Raw genomic sequence first — 20538 nt, forward strand, 5'->3', positions numbered from 1 at the left:
CCTCTACCGATTGTCACAATTCTGCGTGCCTGTACTTGAACAGCTTGGCAAGTCAAGGCAAGTGTTAGCTTTCCAGCCTCCTAGTTCTCTGAAAGCAGTTTGGCCAAGCCCAAATTTCTTTCCTTTAATTCCTATCCAAGCCAATTTCCTATCCATTAATTCTTGTTAGCATTAAACCGCATAAATAAATAAGTGCTTTTGGTTTGCTCCCTCCATCCCCAAACAATAATTTTGCAATTCCAAAGGGAGCCGTAAAAAGCTCTTTGTAATCCTATTTCTTCAGCTGAGCCAGTGCTTGATAGCTGCGTTGATATTGTTTTCCTGATCTTAGTCTCTCAAGTGTCAATGTTCAGAGAACTATATTTTCATATGTCGATGCTGCACAGGAGTTTGTGATTGTAAATTGCTATATGGGCTTAGTAGCCACAGAAATATTTAAAATCTATTACTGTATTTTTTAAAAATCAAGAGAAAATATTGGGGGGGGGGAGTGTTTGCTATTGTTTTATATCTTTGTATACACCACCATGCTTTTGCTTATACAGAATGAATGGCATCCCAATATTCAAACTCACCCTGGATTTCATCTCCATCTCGTGGTGGCTTCACGGACAAGCCCATGTAGTTTGCTCAGCTGCAAGATGGAAGTGATTTAATTATTTTTCTGAATTCTTAGTCCAGCACAAAAGCCTAGGATTTCCTGAAGATCTCACATCCCAAATAATAACCAGGCTCCTCCCTGTTTAGATGTTTCATGATAAACATAGAGATGACTTATCTCACAATAAGCAAGACTGGCTAGGCACGGCTATCTGCTATGACTGAAATTTGGAGCAGTGGTTCTCCAACGTTTTAGTCTCAGGACCTTTTGAAATTCTTAAAAATATTTGAGGATCAGAAAGAGCTTTGGTTTACCTTAATTGGGACTGGCAACTCCATCCCTAAGTAAAGCCCTCGTTAAAATATCAGATAACTGCTACCCTTAGCAACAGCAGCTGTGCCAATTCCATTGATGTTATTAAGCCAGTGTTTCCCAACCAGCATTCGCTGGCTGGGGAATTCTGGGAATTGAAGTCCAAATATCTTCAAGTTGCCAAGGTTGGGAAACACTGCATTAAGTACTGTAATTCAGCGTTTCCCAACCGGTGTGCCGCGGCACAGTAGTGTGCCGCGAGACATGGCCAGGTGTGCCGCGAGAAGCTCCAACTGGGCGGGGCGCTGCCGGCGCCCCTGCCTGAGTGTCGTCCTGTGGATGGTCTTGGGCTTTACAGTCGCTTCCTAGTTCCCTCTCCTCCCACCGCCTGTGTCTCCCGCCGTCGCCTCCCACCAAGCCGTCGCCCGTTGCCGTGGGTTCCTCGAGTGGGAGCTGCCGCTTCCCTCCGTCCAGCTCAGCCACGCTGCCGTAGAAAGCACAGAGGTTATTGCCACCGCTTCTGCCTCCACTCAGGGAGCCACCGTGGTCACCGCGCCTTTTCCTCTCGCTCAGCTCAACCACGATGACTCCCTGAGTGGAGGCAGAGGCGGCGGCAATAACCTCTTGGCGGAGGGGAAGCGCTGACGGGCTCTCCTCCTTCCCCACCCCCGCGCTTCTCTCCCGCCCTGGCTTTTGCTTCGCCCCATGATTTCCCCGCAATTTCATCCAGGCCACCTCTTGCCTCCTTTTGAACTGCGGGGAAATCTGCGGGCGAAGCAAAAGCCAGGGCGGGAGAGAAGCGCGGGGGTGGGGAAGGAGGAGAGCCCGTCAGCGCTTCCCCTCCACCAAGCTGCCTGCTTGTCCTCGCGCCTCGTTGCTACCTCCTGCCTTTTTCCAGGGGCCTTTGGAAGGTACCCAGGGAAGGGGGGGGATTGGGGGTGGCTGCAGCGGCTTCTCGTCCTCCTCATCGGGCTGCTAACGCCCGCCCGGCCCCTCTTGCATGCAGTCCCTTCACCGAGCGCTTTTTTCTTCTTACAGCTGAGGCAGGATTTGGAATGTCGGGGGTGTGTGCGTGCGGGCTCCGCATCCCCCTGCCACCCGGAACATTTAAAATAAGAAAAACCTTCGCCGGCCTCCGCAGAGAAGAAAGGAAGAGAGAGAAAGAGAGAGAGAGCAAGAGAGACATAGCAAGAGAGGCAGAGAGAGAGAGAGAGAAAGAGAGAGAGAGAGAAAGAGATAGCAAGAGAGAGAGAAAGAGAGAGAAAAAGAGAGAGAATGAAAGAGAGATAGCAAGAGAGGCAGAGAGAGCAAGGGAGAGACAAAGAAAGAGAGCAAAAGAGAGAGGAAGAAAGAAAGAGGGATGGAGAAAGAAAGAAGGGAAGGAAGGAAGAGAGAGAAAGAGTGAGGGAGAAATAGAGCGAAATGGAGGAAGATGATTTTTTTTGTCAAAACTTTTCTTTAGCGCCCCCCCCCCCCCCCCCGTTCAGTGTTCCCCAGGATTTTGAAAATGTGAATAATGTGCCGCGGCTCAAAAAAGGTTGGGAAACACTGCTGTAATTCACCAGCAAATTTTAAAAGAATCATAGTGGGAATACGATGTATGGACCTCTTGCCAGCTTATCCATTAAGTTTGCTTGCTGAAAGCCACTGGGACAGTTGCAAATGACAATCCCGCAGTGATGGGGGGGGGATGCAGTGGGAGTGGTAAGTTCATGAACTATTTATTGAATACTTAATAGTTTTTTATTGTCCTTCCTTCTCTAGTACCTTAGAATGATCCTTAATTACTTTTAAAATAGGAAATAATCAAATAGTATATTTTTATCCATAAACGCTTTAATCATTTTAATCATTATCTAGAACTGAACTTTTATAGCAATTAAAGAAAATTAAGCTACTTGCCTAATCTGTTATCATACTGAATCTTGTGGGTTCAGTACAAAACCTTAAAATGTTGCTGTGCTCCTTAACAAATAATGCTGTCTATCATTTGTTCTTTTTGTGGCTATTCAAATAATGTGACTTAATCAACTGAAAAAGAGTCCAAGCACCTATTTGAAAACTTATTTTGGTCGGTAAGCCACTCTCACCCAGTCGCATGACCTTTTAGCCACCTCTGGTCACATGATTGTCAAGCCACTCCCACCTGGCCACAACTGGCAAGCCACGCCTACCTGGTCACATTACCATCAAGCCACACCCACGCACAAGCCACACCCACAATGTGGTAGGAATTTTTTTTTTGCAGCCCTTCACTGTTACTGCAAGATTCTGCAATGATAGTAAAATGTGTGACAGTTACCAATTGCCTGAAATTCAATCACAGTGGGGATACTGCAATGGTTGTGAGAGGATTGGTTGTAAAACATTTTTTTTCCAGTACCATAACTTCGAAACGAATGGTCATTGAGGGCTACTTGTTTGGAGAATTCCTGCCAAAGACCCTCACAGCAGTTCACCAAATCAAAACTATTTGCCATATATTGTATTTGCAAAAAAGTTTTTTTAAATGTCACTCTGTTCTTTTTATTTGTTCAAAGCATAGGGTCTTATGAAAAAATATATATTACTTGTCTTAACATCCAATGGATTTAATACTATTATTTTATAATAATTTGATAAACAAATATTCTACGAGACCATCCTTTTTATTTTTTTAATATGGTAAATATTGATAAATGTAATTGGTACAAAACAAAAGTTCTTTTGGGGTCCTCCATAATTTTTAAAAGTGGGAAGTTAAGAAATACGGATTTAAAGCATGGGTCTCCAACCTTGGCTACTTTAAACCTGGAGGACTTCAAATTCTAGAATTCCCCAGCCAGCAAAGCTTAAAGTTGCTAAGGTTGGAGAGCCCGATTTGGAGCAAGAGCAGGCAAAGTTGGCTCTTCTATGACTTGTGGACTTCAACTCCCAGAATTCCAGACTTACCATAATTGGCTCAGGAATTGAGGGAGTTGAAGTCCACCTGTCATGGAAGAGCCATCTTTGCCTGCCCCTGATTTAGAGCATTTAAGAGTTATCCTCTCCTCTGTGGACTCGGAATATCAGAACAAACAAAGGAGACGCGTCTCTCTTCTTTTTTCTTATCTCTACGTTATCGCAAGAAGCGTTCCTAATTGGCTCCAGGGAGAAAGAAGGGGTGGAGTTTGCCGAGACTCGCCGGCTCTCGGTGGGCCGGCTAGAGCCGGGGAGAGGCGGAGCTTCGTCTTCCTGGCACGGCGAGAATGGAGGTGGTCGCTTCGCTGCTGGGCCTCCTGCTTTGGGCCTCGGGGTGGGCGGAGGGCGCCGCCGAGCCCCCTCGGGACTCCCTGCGCGAAGAGTTGGTGCTGAGTCCGCTGCCTTCAGGCGACGTGGCCGCTACGTTCCAGTTCCGCACCCGCTGGGACTCGGACCTGCAGCGGGGCGGCGGTAAGAGAGCACCTGCCGCAGGGAGCCCGGGTGGTGGCAGAACCTGTCCGGGGCGAGCGGGGGCGAAAGGGCGGGTGGCTGAGCGCACCTGGGTCGGTTTGTGCACCCTGGGCACCCGAGGTGTAGCTTTCCTGCCTCGTTTGCAGGAACAGAGAGCAGCTCTCCTTCCTGTTGGCTTCCTTCGAAAGGGGTTTTTAAAGAATACATTAGAATTCTTTATTGGCCAAGTGTGAATCAATCTATCATCTATCTATCTATCTATCTATCTATCTATCTATCTATCTAAGCTATCTACCTACCAATTTATTAGATTTGTATGCTGCCCCTCTCCAAGGACTCGGAGCGGCTCACAACAATAATACAACATGTACAAATCTAATGATAAAAAGCAATTTAAAACCCATTATTATAAAAAAGAAAATAATCACACAAGCTAACAAACCATATATAAAACTGTAGTAGCTGGGGGTATATTAATTTCCCCATACCTGGTGACATAGGTGGGTCTTCAGGAGCTTTCGAAAGGCAAAGAGGATGGGGGCAGTCCCAATCTCTGGGCGGAGTTGATTCCAGAGGGCCGGGGCCGCCACAGAGAAGGCTGTTCCACTGGGTCCCGCCAGATGACATTGTTTAGTCGACGGGACCCGGAGAAGGCCAACTCTGTGGGATCTAATCGGTCGCTGAGATTCGTGCGGCAGAAGGCGGTCCTGAAGGTATTCTGCTCCGATGCCATGTAGGGCTTTTAATGATTAAAAAAGCAAAACAGTTAAAAACCCTTGATTAAATAATAATAATAATAATAATAATAATTTATTAGATTTGTATGCCGCCCCTCTCCGAAGACTCGGGGTAGCTCACAACAATATAATAGTGATACAAATCTAATATTAAAAGAAAAGATATATAAAACCCCAGCAATTAAAACCATACAGCACATAAAATATAAAAGCCTGAGGGAGATGTCTTAGTTCCCCCATGCCTGGCGATATAAGTGAGTCTTGAGTAATTTGCAAAAGACAAGGAGGGTGGGGGCCGTTCTAATGTCCAGGGGGGAATTGATTCCAGAGGACCGGGACCGCCACAGAGAAGGCTCTTCCCCTGGGGCCCGCCAAATGACATTGTTTGGTTGACGGGACCCGGAGAAGGCCAACTCTGTGGGACCTTATCGGCCGCTGGGATTCGTGCGGTAGAAGGCGGTTCCAGAGGTATTCTGGTCCAATGCCTCCCACTCCCAACCCCTCCATCCGGCGCAGAAGGATATCATGGTCGATGGTATCGAAAAGCCGCTGAGAGGTCAAGAAGCACCAGGACAGAAGATAAACCCGTCCCGGGCCAGTCCTTCGGGATTGGGCGGCATAGAAGTTGAAATAATAATAATAATAGTAATAATAATAATAACAACAACAACAACAACATCATCATCATCATCATCTACCAGCCACATTTTGGTATATGGTTTTATGAACTACAAGAGTTACCTGGAAAGTCAGATTCCAAGGCACGTAGCTTTCACATGGGGAATGTTTGGGGGGGAAGTTGGTATTACTATAATGTAGCGGGAAGCCAGCAGAAGCAAACAAGCAGTGCCAGTGGTCAGTAGGACATCGATTGGCATTATGGTGAAGGATAGAGATAAGCATCCTCATTCTGTTTCCCTCCAAATGCAAAGTGCACGCTGTAATACATTACCTATTGCTAAGGGCATGAACGCGGCTACGATGGGTGCCCAAGATTAGTCTGCGATGGATACCTAATATTTTTTTGCTGATTGCTGAATTTTGAATTTTTTGGCTGAAGAAGAGTGGGTGTGGCGCCGCTGCATTGATTAACATTTGCTCTCTGTAGTATGGTGATAAGCCCCAGTTTCATCTCCTGTCACTATACCATTGAGAAAAGCCTCGCTTCAACCTCGAAACAGTCAAGAAATTCTCAGGCACTGACTCTGTCGATTTTGTGCACTTCAGTCAGCATCTTGGGCACCCATCGCAACAGCGTTCATGCCCTCACTTTTCAGGTGGTGTGTTACAGCGCCCCCTTCGCATTTGGAGGAAAACGGAAGGAGGACGTTCATCTCTAACCTTCACCACCATGCCAGTCGATGATCTACTGACCACTGGCACTGCTTGTTCACTTCCGCTGGCTTCCCGCTACACAATAGTAATAAAGCGTTTTAGGATTTTTAAGGTTTTTAATTATATTGGTTGTATTGTTGTATTGCTATGTTTCTTTTATATATGTTGTGAGCCACCCCGAGTCGTTGGAGAGGGGCGGCATACAAATCCATTTAATAATAAATAATAAACTTCCCCCGTGAATATTCCCTTGAGACCTCATGCCTTGTAACCTTACTTTCCGGATAACCCTTGTACATTTAGATCAGAACGGAGGTGATGTAGTTGTAAATTGTCTAATCCTAATATTTCAGGACTAGTGGAGTAAGGTGTTTTATTGCAAACAGAGAAGTGGGGGACTCTTTTGTGAAATATTTCTGGACTCTCTCGATTGCATTAATATCTAATTCCTAAATATCTAACTCGATTGCAGTGTAGTTCTGTTAGAACTGGTGGCTTCCACCTTAAAAAAAATGCCTTCTCCTCCAACTGGGCACTTTTCCAATCCTTCAGGTTTGGGACAGGGTTTCTGGAATGTGTGACTTCATCCCCTCCGGAGGATGCTGGATGACAGAAGGGGCTAGGGGTGAATCTATTTAGAAGCCTGAATAATAGCAGCCATTGCTTTAACTGGAGGATAAATACCCTCAGAGGTGCTTTTTTCCCCCCACAAGGCAACTGGACTTTCTTTGTTTTTCCTGAAGACATTTTGTTTATTTGTACCCGGAGTATCATTAAGAGTTGTACTGTATGATTCCTGACTAACGTATCTTTTATGTACACTGAGACCATATGCACCAAGACAAATTTATTTATTATTTATTTATTTTATTAATTAGATTTGTAGACTCGGGGCGGCTAACAACAGTAAAAAGACAATATGAACAAATCTAATATTAGAAGTGATGTAAATTCCTTCTGTGTCCAATCACACTTGGTCAATTAAAAAAAAAATCTATTTCTCATCCAGGATGCTTCTTTGGTTTTTGGATGAGAGATGAGCTGTCTTCAAGGAAAAACAAAGAAAGTCCAATTGTTGTTGTTTTTTTTGGGGTGGGGGGGTGGGGGGAGCACTTTGGTACAACCATGACCTTGGGTGATTGAGAATCTGCACAGACACTTGCAGAAGGACAGATAAAAGGTGGGGCAGATAGGCGTGGGAGAGAAAGGATGCTGTTCTCACTTTCCATCTCCATTTTCTCCCAGTCTCCCATTATCGCCTGTTCCCCAAGGCGCTGGGCCAGCTTATTTCCAAATATTCAGTGCGCGAGTTACACCTCTCCCTCACTCAGGGCTTCTGGCGGACACGGAGCTGGGGGCAGCCCTACTTGCAAGCTCCTGCAGGTGCAGAACTTTGGGTCTGGTTCCAGGACACTGTCTCAGAGTAAGTAGATCCACAGTCTCCATTCATGTATGTATTTACTTGATTGGCTCATATCCTGGGTAAAACTCCTCCAACTGATTTATTTTTTTCCAATTGAACAAGAACCCAGATTTTTTAAATAGGCATTTTTCAATAAACTCTATTTTCTGCAGGCGTAGTGAGGGAGAAAGAAAAAGGGAGCTCTTATTCACCACCCCCAATATAAGGCTAACATAATGCAACATGCTTTAAGCTGAAATCTGGTCAATCTTGGTTTTTTGGATTTCCGCTATGTATAGTCCAGGCATTCCCCTGTCTCCTTCATTGCCTGTGAATCCTCAGTATACCAAGCAAACCTATAAGCTTGATAAATAGGCAGAGATCACAAGGAGTGAAACCACCTAAGGGTTGAGATTGTGTGACATTCTAGTCCACCATCAAACCCTCAATCAAAAGTTTTGATGCCACAGCAGGCAACCTGTAAGCAAATCCTGTGGGATCCACAAGCTACCATGGGTGGCTTTTCCAATCAGTCCTGTATCTCTTAGTGAAGGGGTCCCCAAATTTGGCAACTTTAAGACTTGTGGACTTCAACTCCCATAACTCTCCAGCCAGCTACACTGATTGGAGAAGTCTGGGAGTTGAAGTCCACAAGTCTTAAAGTTGCCAAGTTTGAAGACCTCTGTCTTAGTGGATACATTTTAACCAAATAGTGATCACCCCTTTAAAAAGAAGTCACCTATGGCTCTTCCATCCACAGACTATTCCTCTCAGAACAAAAATCGAATCTAGGGTAAAACTTGGTGTTTGGAAAAAGATACCATTTGTAACAGATGAAATGCTCCTGGTTCGCTTGTGCCTGTCAGTCGTCGGAGAGCTGGTCGCGAAGGGATCTTGAGGCTCTATCCACCCGCCTGGGTTTGGGTTCTTTTACTCTCTGCGCATGCACAGAACACTTTGCGCATGCACAGAGGGTAAAAGAACCCAAATGGTGCTGTCTGGGCAGGTGGGCGGAGCCTTGCGCTCCCTTTGCAACTGGTCTCCGATGACTGACGGGCATGAGCAAAATGGAAGCATTTCACTCCTGATTTGTAAAAGACCCATGGAAGTTAATGTGACAATGTACTTTGGAGTTGATCTTGAATGATATGATTACTAGGCATGTATATTGACATCTCTAAGCACCAACAGATGGAGTACTTGCAATACATTCTGAAAGTTTCAGGTATGCTCACTGGCTAAAACATTTTCTTAAAAAAAAAATTGACCTCTGGGTTAGGTTTTAAACCCAGTCAGAGATTGTGAGCATAGCTAGTTTTCAATGGTACAGCATATTATTATGTCAGTACAACACAGCAAACGAGATCACTATGCTGGATTTCGTATTTCATCACCAGTCGGGCGCTTCCCAAGCACCTAGGACTGTGTGATGTAGCGGCGAATTATGTTTGCCATTCCCAGTAAAAGCGGCCTTTTGCAATTGACAGATGGAGATTTTGTCAATTCCGATGGTTTTCAAATGTCCGCTGAGATCCTTTGGCACTGCGCCCAGCGTGCCAAGTACCACTGGGACCACTTTCACGGGCTTATGCCAGAGTCGTTGCAGCTCGATTTTTAGTTCCTCGTATTTCACTAATTTCTCTAGCTGCTTCTCTTCAATTCTGCTGTCTCCTGGGATTGCGATGTCGATGATCCATACTTTCTTTTTCTCCACAATCACAATGTCTGGTGTGTTATGCTTCAGAATTCGGTCAGTCTGAAGTCGGAAGTCCCACAGTAGTTTTGCTTATTATCATTGTTATTATTGTTATTATTGTTATTATCATTGTTGTTGTTTTGTTATTGTTGTTGTTGTTGTTGTTATTATTATTATTATTATTATTAATTAGATTTGTATGCCGCCCCTCTCCGAAGACTCGGAGCAGCTTACTATTTATAATATTACTATTGTGACTATTATTGCTTGTTTTGTTCCTAGATAACAACACCCAAGCTTCTGATCAGTATTTTTCAAATTTTAGATACTGGGATTCTCTGCCACAAAAATTGCATTAAAATGACATCTAAATCTGCAAACACAACTTAAAAATTTAAAGATGAAATTTCTTTAAATGTTTTAGCAAATACGTCTTTTAAATTTCAGATCATTTCTTCACAAACATATTACAATGCTTATTATTATTATTATTATTATTATTATTATTATTATTATTATTATTATTATTTTGCAGTGTGGACAAAGCTTGGAATGATCTTAGTAACATCCTCTCGGGAATATTCTGTGCCTCTTTGAACTTCATTGATTCTACCAACACAATCATGCCCACTGCATCCTTCAAACCCCTGGGACTGGTGAATGGTGAGTTTATATTTATTCATCATATTTGTTACTTATAGATGTGAAAGGTCTTATAAAATAAATTATATGGGTGTTCACCAAAGTCAGCTAAAATTTAAGAGTAACATAAAAATAGTTTATTGAAAAGTGCTATTAAAAAAAAATCTGGGTTCTTGTATAATTGAGAAAAAAATTAAGGTACTGTGATTCTGGCAATTTACAATATACACTGACATTCTTTAATTTAACATAACATGCAGCCCACCCACCCACCCCCAAAAAAGAAAAGAGCTAATAATTGTTAGAAAGCCACAAGGAACAAAAAGAGTCTAAAGATTTATACTAGACTTCAATACTATCAAGCTGCAGATTTCTTCATTATGCCCTTGGAATCATGTATATGTACAGGGGATAGGAATATGTCTGTAATTCTCACCCAGCTGTTCCCTGCTTGGGGCTTCTGAATGTGCTGGACTTTTAATTCCCATAATCCCTAGCAAAATCCAAGTTTGGGAAGGTTCTAATCTTTGGCTCCCTCGTTCAGTAACAGATCATCGTTTCCTACGATATGCTGTCTTGCCCCGTGAAGTTGTATGCACTGAAAATCTCACACCCTGGAAGAAGCTGTTGCCTTGCAGCTCAAAGGTGAGACGTGTGTTAGCTGCAGTAGTTGTGCCTTAAAGCAGCAGCTTGTCCTTTGACCCCTGGAATTCTTTCACTCTTGTAAATATTACTTGGATATCTGCAACATCGCTTCAGGGGTTTTGTCTCTTCTCTGATGGGTATGTGTAACTTGAAATTGTACCATAGTATCATATGTACAGACAGTAGTTGCATAGTTCCTAAACTACTTTTGGATTCTGCAGGGAAAAAAAGGTGTCTTTTTATTTTCCAGGCTGGCCTGGCTGTTCTGCTGAAGGCTGAGCGACTGTTCCATAGCAGCTACCACTCCCAGGCTGTGCACATCCGTCCCATCTGCAGGGTGGGTTTTTTGGAAATTTGGTTCCTCTGTCTGCTGAAAGAATTGAGGACAGAATGCACAAGACTGGTGATTGGGTGGCATGGAAGTTAAATAAATTAAATTAAATTAAAATAATGCTGAATCTATAATCTACTTCCCTAATACAGAAAAGGGCAGTTCTCTTAAAAATCTTTTTTTTAAAAAAAAGGGGTGGGGGGAATCAGTCCAAATCTTTAACTAGTTTGGCACTCTATTACCACTATAATCAACCTCTTATCTTTGAAAATCACAAGAACAACGCTTTGCTTGTCATCTACAGCAATGTTTCCCAACCTTGGCAACTTGAAGGAATTTGGACTTCAACTCCCAGAATTCCCCAGCCAGAGAATGCTGGCTGGGGAATTCTGGGAGTTGAAGTCCAGATATCTTCAAGTTGCCAAGTTTGGGAAATACTGATCTACAGCAATTGGTATTTAGTGGCTGTTGTCTCTAATACCTGGGGTAAAATATAACCTTTGTAAGGAGAAATGACTTATAAGCCCAACGTCCACAAAATTATATGGCAATTATCTTTTAAATTTCCAAGTTGATAGTCATTGCTATATTGGCATCCTCTAGTTATATCATGGGATTTCCTATGAGCTAGATTCAGAAGAATTTGCTTTTATCTTACCCAAATCTTGCACCATCAACTTCGTTGACTGAGGACTTCTTGGAGTTCTCTGAGTTTTGTGGTTTGCTTGCAAACATTTCATTACCTGACAAGGTAACATTATCAGTGCCATACATTGACTGACTCAGACATCCAAAGCTTTGCCTCAGCTATTAAGTTGAGTTTTCTTATTTGTTTTGGTGGCGTGTTTATAAGAGTTTTATTAGATGTTGGAGTGCATTGATATCAGGAGTAAAGCGCTGGCTGCCACAAGTAATACATGCCCCCATTTTAATCCTGGCTGAATATAAGACCTGTTCTGAAAAATTAAAACTGGCAATGAGCAAGTTTAACAAAAAGTTCTCAGCAGTTATATTGGGGCTCTTAAGAACCAAAAGAAGAAAGTTATCCCTGTATATTTTTATGTTGGATATGAGATCTTATTTATACGTCTTAGGATTTCCCATGTGTAAAATTGATTTTTCTGGGCAATTCTCAGGGCAGATTACTCTAGAAATTTTTGAAAGAATCTTCAGATTATAGTCTTTAACATGTTGACTTTTTAAAATGTGGGGTTTCTCCCCTTGCCTTTTTCTTTCAGGACAAATCTTGTTTGAGCTTATCTTGGGAACTCAGGCAGATTCTCACTGTTGTCTTTGATAGTTTTGCCAGCACCCAGGGAAAGAAAGGTAACTCAGACTACTTGTCTCTGTATTGGTACTGCTGGCCTAGATTCATCTCTTAGTTGATCTTGTGTCGTTCTCTCTACAGACTGGTCGCTCTTAAAAATGTTCTCTCGTACCCTCACCGAAGCCTGTCCTGTGGCGTCTCAAAGCAAGGTTTATGTTGATATTACCAGCAAAACCAAGGTAACTTTTTTGGTGAATCATGTTTGAATATAGTTGTAATTTGTCAATCGTGTTTGAATATAGTTGTAATGTTAATAAGCTTGGCACTGCCCAGCTTTTTTTATTTATTTGAATAAGACTTTTTTTTAAAAAGGATTTTGGAGGGATCAGGTTGATGCCACTGGAGAGGACAAGACTTGTTTTGTTGAGTTTTTCTAGACTTTTGAGTGGTCTCTTTAGGTAAAATAGGTGATTTAAGCAGGAGGGAGGGGGGATTGCTTAATGTAATTTGAAAATACACCCAACCAAATTTCGGTAATCTGATCTGCAAATATCTGCATCAAAATAATGGCTGGAGCGGGGACAGAAAAGGTTGCCCCCTTCACAAAATTCCCAGTTTTATCCGTATTTCCATTGTGTAACTATCTCCTGAAATGGGCTTTAGACTGAGCTCTAGCTGGGTGAAAAAAATCCTGATGGAAGTTCCCCATATAAATGGACTGAGTGGATATCAAGTGTGCTCAAGGGATTTAGCTTTTTGCAGTTGAAATGCTTGATACCTTCAATAATAAAATCTGATTGTTTAGTGAAGGCAGTGTCGTGTAAATTTTTTATTGTACTGTCATTTTTAGTTTTTGTAGATTTCTTTTTGCAGTTTTGGTAGTGTACAGGAGGTCCCTTACTTGGTTTTGTTGCTTTGCTGGATCTAACTTGGTGTTTTTAAACTAGGCGATCATGCTTCTGTAGTTTATATGTAAATATTTATAATTACACATTCTGATGTTTTAATTGACTTTTGAAATGGTTATTCCACGCTCTATTGAAGTATTATTCTCATGGATATGCACATTCATTGTATAGAAAGAGTATCCATGTTCTGCCGGGTTCTCTGGTAGGAGCCTCCCGAAAATTTAAGGGTACAAATTGCAGATACACACACGTTTGAAAATTCAAAACAATGTTCTTTATCACAAAATTCAAAATAAACTAAGCACTCTTTTTGTATTGCAAAGATCCCAAAACAACCTGGTAGTCTGTACAATTTCCCTTAAGCAGTCATTAAGTACTTAGCAACTGTGAAGAAACTTCATACCCCTTGTTCTTCCAAGGAAGTGAGACACACACACACACACACACACACTGCCTTGCTGTGGTTTCAAAGGCGTGAAAAATCAGCAAACAAAGTCCAGAAAACAGCAACACACGATTCCTGAAGAACTGCGATCAGATACTCTTTCACAAAAGCCAAACCCACACACTGCTATTTATAGCAGCAGCCATAATTACTGGAACCCCACCCAACCACAGGTGGCCTCATTTTCTCTTGTAATAATCCTTCAGTTGTTGTCTCCTATGCATCACTCTACGCATGTGTGGATGTGCCATTAATTCTTGTTCAGAATCCAAGGATGATACAGATGATTGATCTCCTCCTGGGCTGTCTGCCAAACTCCCCTCTTCCCTGTCGCTCATGCTTCCTTGGTCAGAGGAGGCTTCATCGGCAGATTCCATCGGGAGCAAAACAGGCCTGCAGCATGTGGATGTCTCTCCCACATCCACCTGCACATTCCTTGGGGCAAGAGCTGGGCCAGAGCTAACCACAACAATCCATGACTTCGCTTTTCAACTGTCATATTTCCGTGACAGTGGAAGAATGTTTCACTAGTAGAATTTCCAATGAATCGGGTAACTAGGGAAGTTGTGATACTGAATACACAGAGAGACTGCCTCAGCAACTTTTGTCTAGTTGCCTTTATAAACATAAGAAGTTGCTCTGGAATGCACACAATGAAGGTGGGTGTTGAGCATGTTTTTGCTACCTGTGGTGTGATGATGTCATATATTGGCACAAAGCAAATGAGTGTGCTTATACCCTCAGGCGCAAGAGTTCCTGGATGTTTCCCCAACTCCTTTATCTGTCTATGAAGCATCAGTCCAGGGAGACAGGAGAACATATGCAGTCTATGACCTTCTGAATCCAGCACTCTTCAACACATCTCGCAACCTCAATGTGCTACTGAAATGGAAACGGCCTCCGGATAATTGTGAGTGATCAGTTATTTCCTGGCTCTTTTAATGGCATAAAGGAGATCATTGTACTATGTCAATTAAATCTATTAAGTAGAACTAATTAGTCCTCACACACTCGGATGGCTTAATACTTTAGAACTCAATTTTATCCATGGGCATTTCAAAATATTGTTTACAAAATCTGATAGTATTGCCAACCATCCAGGAGAAAGTTATTTAAAGAGACAAATACATAAACTCTAGAAATTCAGAGGTTTATTGTCCTCTCATATACAAGTGTCTAAATCATCAAGCAGTGATTCGGTCACATATTATAAAAAGTAGGAAACAATAGGCAATTTTATGTATGGTTTGTCTGGATTATATAACTGTTTTTATAATGATTTTTTTTAAATTGTTTTTTAATATTGGATTTGTACATTATGTATTGCTTGTTGTGAGACATTCCGAGTCCTTGAAGAGGGGCGGCATACAAATCTAATTTTTTATTATTATTATTATTATTATTATTATTATTATTATTATTATTATTATTATGTCAATACAACACGGCAAACGAGATCACTATGCTGGATTTCGTATTTCATCACCAGTCGGGTGCTTCCCAAGCACCTAAGACTGTGTGATGTAGCGGTGAATTATGTTTGCCGATCCCAGTAAAGCGGCCTTTTGCAATTGACAGATGGAGATTTTGTCAATTCTGATGGTTTTCAAATGTCCGCTGAGATCCTTTGGCACTGCGCCCAGCGTGCCAAGTACCACTGGGACCACTTTCACTGGCTTATGCCATAGTCATTGCAGCTTGATTTTTAGATCTTCTTATTTATTATTATTATTATTATTGTTATTATTATTATTATTAGGAAATCCCTTGTAAGTATTGCTTTAGAAGTATTTCATTTGATACAGGTGCTAAAGCCGAGTATCTAACTCATCTAATTTGTTTTCCTTCAGTGGGCTTGGCAGTACCGGTGCTCCATGCTCAGCGCTATGTGAGTGGTTATGGTCTCCAGACAGGAGAAATCAGCACTCTTGTGTATAACACACATCCTTATCGAGCTTTCCCTGTGCTTCTGCTAGAGACGGTGCCCTGGTACCTACGGCTCTACATTCATACCTTGACCATTATTACTAAAGGAAAGGAAAATAAACCAAGTAAGATGGAAATTCTCCCTAATATATGTTTCTTCTAATCCTTTTCTTTTTTAGAAAGAGAAATCTTTTGGAAGAGAACAGTTGAAATGCTCAGTTTTTCCATTGCTGCACAACCAATTTGTATTCATTGGTACTTAGATCTAGAGAATTGCTCGAGATTACCATCAACCTTTAGGGCTGATTGTTAACAATTTTCAGAATGTTGTAAATCTTAGTTTATACAGCTGATTGTGATCCCTGGACTTGTTTAAATCACAATTCTATATTGTTTCAAAGAGAATCTCTGGCACAACTATTCTGATTAATATAAACAAAAGCTATCAATGGAGCAAAGAGAGTAATATGCAGAGCCATTATTTGGGTTTTATTTTCCAAGCCCCAGTTTAGTAATCTCTGTATGTAATGATTCTATTACATATTTGCTTGCATCTAGCCATACATTTCTGGTTTATAAGCCCAGAACAAAGAATTGGCAATGAACAAAGTGTGTACATTTATTTATTCCAATGGTGTCAAAACTGCTGAACAGGCAGGAAGCCTGATAGCAAGATTAGAGGCAAAGTTAATTATTTACAATATTTATGCCCTACCTCAATGGAGAGATGGGATGATATACAACAAAGTTACATATAGAAAAAACAAAATACAATGTACAGTTAGTAAAAACCTCAGTATAGAACAAAAGAACCGTATAAATGTCCAATAATTTAATTGCCCTAATAATTAAATCTTGGTGTTCTGACAGAGTTGTTTTATTAAGAGTCTGGCTGGTACCTTTTGTTTCAGATATAACTAGTACCAGATACAGGTAACTATCCTGATAAGGTAAAAGTGTCCTGAAAGTGATGCATGAGCTGAAGGGCTTCCCTGATCACACCTTTTGCTGTATAAACAAGAAGTCCCATCCCCCCCAATAAACTACATCCTCCACTCAGCATTATTTACAGGATCAATGCTCCTGGATTGCACTGATATCTTTTGAGGACAAGCAACTCCATTTGTTAGATTTCATCCAGATTACAGCATTCAGGCATTGCTTCAGAAACTTGACAGCATCTGCAATGCAGCATTAAAGTGGCAGTATGTAACTGAGTAATATTAGCATTTTTGGTGATGCCTCAATCCATTTTGCTGAATGACCTCGCCCAAGCAGTTTCATGTAGATATTAAACAATGTAAGGAAGAGCAACAAGTTTTGAGGCAGCCCACGTTAGCATTCATAAGAGCTTGAGAGCTGCTATCCCATGACTTCTGACTGGAACCAGATTGAGGTGGGCTTGGGAATTGTTATTCTATGCCCACAAGTCCCGGTGACCCAGAAGAATACTATACCATTGTTAATGGGATTTTTTAAAAATCTAAAAATAATACATGGATGAAATAATTCATGGCTACCAGCACAATAGAGGATACCCATTTTGGCAACTACAATAATTTGCTATACAACATGATTGCTTTGGGTTTGTCCCGTATTGGTTTTATCAATATCTTTATACATTTTCTTAGAACTATTAACACATCATTTCTTAAAGGATTAAAAATAAAAATAAATTGCTTGTTACTTTGGAAATAAGCCGTACTGTATTCTGTTTGGCTTTTCAGCTGGCCAGTACAGTCCTGGATTTGGTTTTTCCCCCACAAATGAACTAAGATTTTTAATCAGAATCCCAAAGATTATGCTTGCATTCCAAAGGATTAAAGTGGAGCATTGTGATCTGCTCTGAACAGGTGTTGTGGAGGTCATCTGGGCCAAAACAAGAACATTCTTCAATACATTTATGGGAACCTCAAGGAAGGATTTTATTTATCTGAAATTCTGATTGTATTTCCTTGGTATTAGGTTATATACATTACCAGCCAGCACAGGACCGAAAGCGTCCCCATCTACTGGAAATGTTGATTCAGTTACCAGCAAACTCAGTCACCAAGATCAACATCCAGTTTGAGAGAGCCTTGCTCAAGTGGACTGAATACACACCTGACCCCAATCATGGCTTTTATGTGAGGTACACCAACCGTCTGTGTTCCATATCTTTGAATCCTTGATTGCTTGTCTTCCTGAAGGGGCTTATAAACTTAATTTTCTTTCTTTCTTTGGTTTTTAGCCCATCTGTCTTAAGTGCCCTAGTTCCAAGCACTGTTCCCATAAAACAGGAAGAGGAAGATATAAAACCACTTTTTGCTTCACTGTAAGTCCCTAAACCTTGGCAAACAAAGGAGGGTAGGAAGTTGGAAATGTGTAGAGTTGACATTGCTGCTTTATGTACTGCTATTGAACATGGGAAGCTGCTTAACACCAACTTTCATTATTTGGCTATTTAGTCGTCATTTGTTCCATCCTCCCCAAGATATTTCTTGCTTATTCTTGCCAGATCCATTGGGTAGGTCAGACCAGGAAGGCTAAAACTACTTTTATATTGAGATTGGTTATAATAACAAAATCTTGCAACCTTCTGACTAAGAAGTTAATAGTACCACTCTGTACTGCACTAGTAAGGCCACACTTGGAATACTATGCCCATTTCTTGTTAACCATGACACAAAAGAGATGTGAAGATCCTAGAAAGAGTGCAGAGAAGAGCAACAAAGATGCTAAGAGAAAAGTAACAAAAGATCAAGTGGGTGCTAAACCATACAGTGAATGACTAAGGGAATTAGGTATGTCTAGGTCAGGGGTAGGCAAAGTTGGCTCTTCTATGACTTGTGGACTTCAACTCCCAGGATTTCTGAGCCAATCAAGCTAGCTCAGGAATTTTGGGAGTTGAAGCCCACATGTCATAGAAGAGCCAACTTTGCCTACCCCTGGTCTAGGCTAACAAAGAGAAGGCTTAGCCATCTTCAAACATTTAAAGGGGTATCCTAGGGAAGAAGGAGTCAATTTATTCTCCATAGCACCTGAGGATAGGAGAAGTAGCAGCGGATGGAAGCTTATCGGAGGAAGAACCAGCCTGGAATTAAGGTGAAATTTTCTGATAGTGGAAAAAATTAATCAGTGCAAGAGCTTGCCTCCCGAAGTTGTGGGTGATCCATCGCTGGAGGTTTTCAAGAAAAGATTGAATAATCATTTGTCCGGGAAGGAATAAGGATTTGGGGTTTGGACTACACTTCCAAGGCCCCTTCCAGCCCTATGATTCTATGACTTCCAATGACAGCAACTATGACTTCAGAGATTGTCATTTGTAAGCATTATAGCCATGCTTTATTACTGCATTGCCTTGCAATGGAAATTCCAGTTCAAATTGTCATTGTAAATTAAAAACTACATTTATGGATGGTTTCAGATTGGATAAGGTCTACAGCAAGAGTGCAGTTTCTTAAACACTTATTCCCACCCCCCAGTTGTGTGGTATTCTAAATGGGATCACCAGTACTTGAATTTGGAAGCAACAGTGCATGTGATATGTCACTTGAGTATTTTCTTTGCTGCTGAATCATTATCTTCATGTAAGTGGGAATGTAATGCCCAAAATATATATTCATATGTGCAATCCTATTTGAACACTAGTGCCATATGAAGCAAATGTCCAATTCCTGAATGGAGTCTCATCCTAAATATTTATGGCAGCTTGTGCATGCTAAAGCACTGGACACAGCTAAAAAAAAACCCCAAGGTCTTTTGACAGAAAAAAAAGTTATGTATCTTTAATCTTCCTCAGCCAGTGGTGCTACCTCACCATAGCAAATCTCAGAAGCTATGGGATCGTACCAGGTTAGGACGTGGCTGGAGGACCACTTCTGATTTCCAGGACTACTGGATTCCAGGATAGCAAAGTTGAAATGTGTGTTTCAGGAAGGCCGTGGTTTTATCGCATCTATAATCTGCAAAGAAAAATGCATTGGTCACCAGAGGTTGGCCTTGACTCAAAAGTGCTTGTATCATAAAACTTTGATTTTAAAGCTCCTGCTGATTTTTTTTTTTTTTAATTTCCCAGATTTCCTACTTTTGATGGCTCCAGCTACTTTGTACGTCTCTACACTGAACCCCTCCTAGTGAATCTGCCAACACCAGATTTTAGCATGCCCTATAATGTCATCTGCCTGACTTGTACTGTGGTCGCTGTGTGTTATGGCTCCTTTTACAATCTTCTCACCAGAACATTCCATGTGGAAGAACCTAAGACGGGAGGCCTGGCCAAGCGGCTGGCAAACATAATTCGTAAACTAAGAGGCGTACCACCTCTCTGAGGACAGCTGGTGCATGTGCTTCTGAAAGCTTTAGGAACTCTCCAGCCAAGAAATGAAGGGCCAGTTTGGGATGAAGGTAGATGGTTGAAGCAGGGTACCTTTTTTTGCAAGACTTAATTTATTTTCTTGTTACGGATTGTTTTTTTCATGATTGATGGATAATTTCCTTCATTGCTGATCTCAGGACTGTAAATAAAAATGCCCAGGGGATAAGCTTATTCTCTTTGAAGATGTTTACATTATCTGGAAAGACAACTCCTTGGTTTTGGTAAAGTAGAACCACTCTTATCTCATTAACTAATTTACTTCAATTGCCCCGTATACATACTGAGCTTGCATTTTTTAATTGCCATGTGCAACTTAATTGAAGGAAGAACTTTTTTGAGTGCAATGCATCAATGCTGTATTGGTGGATTTAGAGAAGAAACACACAAAATACTAAATATATAGGTTTCTGTTTGAGGCCATTCTGCATACATATTAAATTTTGGCAAATTGCTACACCTACAAAAAGATATTGACAAAATTGAACGGGTCCAAAGACGGGCTACAAGAATGGTGGAAGGTCTT

At 41.4% G+C, this 20538-nt stretch overlaps 1 protein-coding gene across 1 annotated transcript; it reads left to right on the top strand.

Annotated features, from left to right (window-relative positions):
- The first annotated feature begins 3865 nt into the window (after nucleotides 1-3865).
- On the top strand, nucleotides 3866-20186 carry PIGT (phosphatidylinositol glycan anchor biosynthesis class T). The gene is made up of 12 exons (XM_070744719.1): nucleotides 3866-4324; nucleotides 7642-7819; nucleotides 10030-10157; nucleotides 10681-10781; nucleotides 11032-11118; nucleotides 12351-12438; nucleotides 12521-12618; nucleotides 14477-14642; nucleotides 15583-15783; nucleotides 17624-17789; nucleotides 17889-17972; nucleotides 19716-20186. Exons 1-12 carry the CDS (start codon nucleotides 4141-4143, stop codon nucleotides 19966-19968), a joined length of 1734 nt encoding a protein of 577 aa, XP_070600820.1. The 5' UTR covers nucleotides 3866-4140; the 3' UTR covers nucleotides 19969-20186.
- The last annotated feature ends 352 nt before the right edge of the window (nucleotides 20187-20538 follow it).

Source organism: Erythrolamprus reginae, chromosome 3 (assembly GCF_031021105.1).
Source record: "Erythrolamprus reginae isolate rEryReg1 chromosome 3, rEryReg1.hap1, whole genome shotgun sequence".
Taxonomy (NCBI): domain Eukaryota; kingdom Metazoa; phylum Chordata; class Lepidosauria; order Squamata; family Dipsadidae; genus Erythrolamprus; species Erythrolamprus reginae.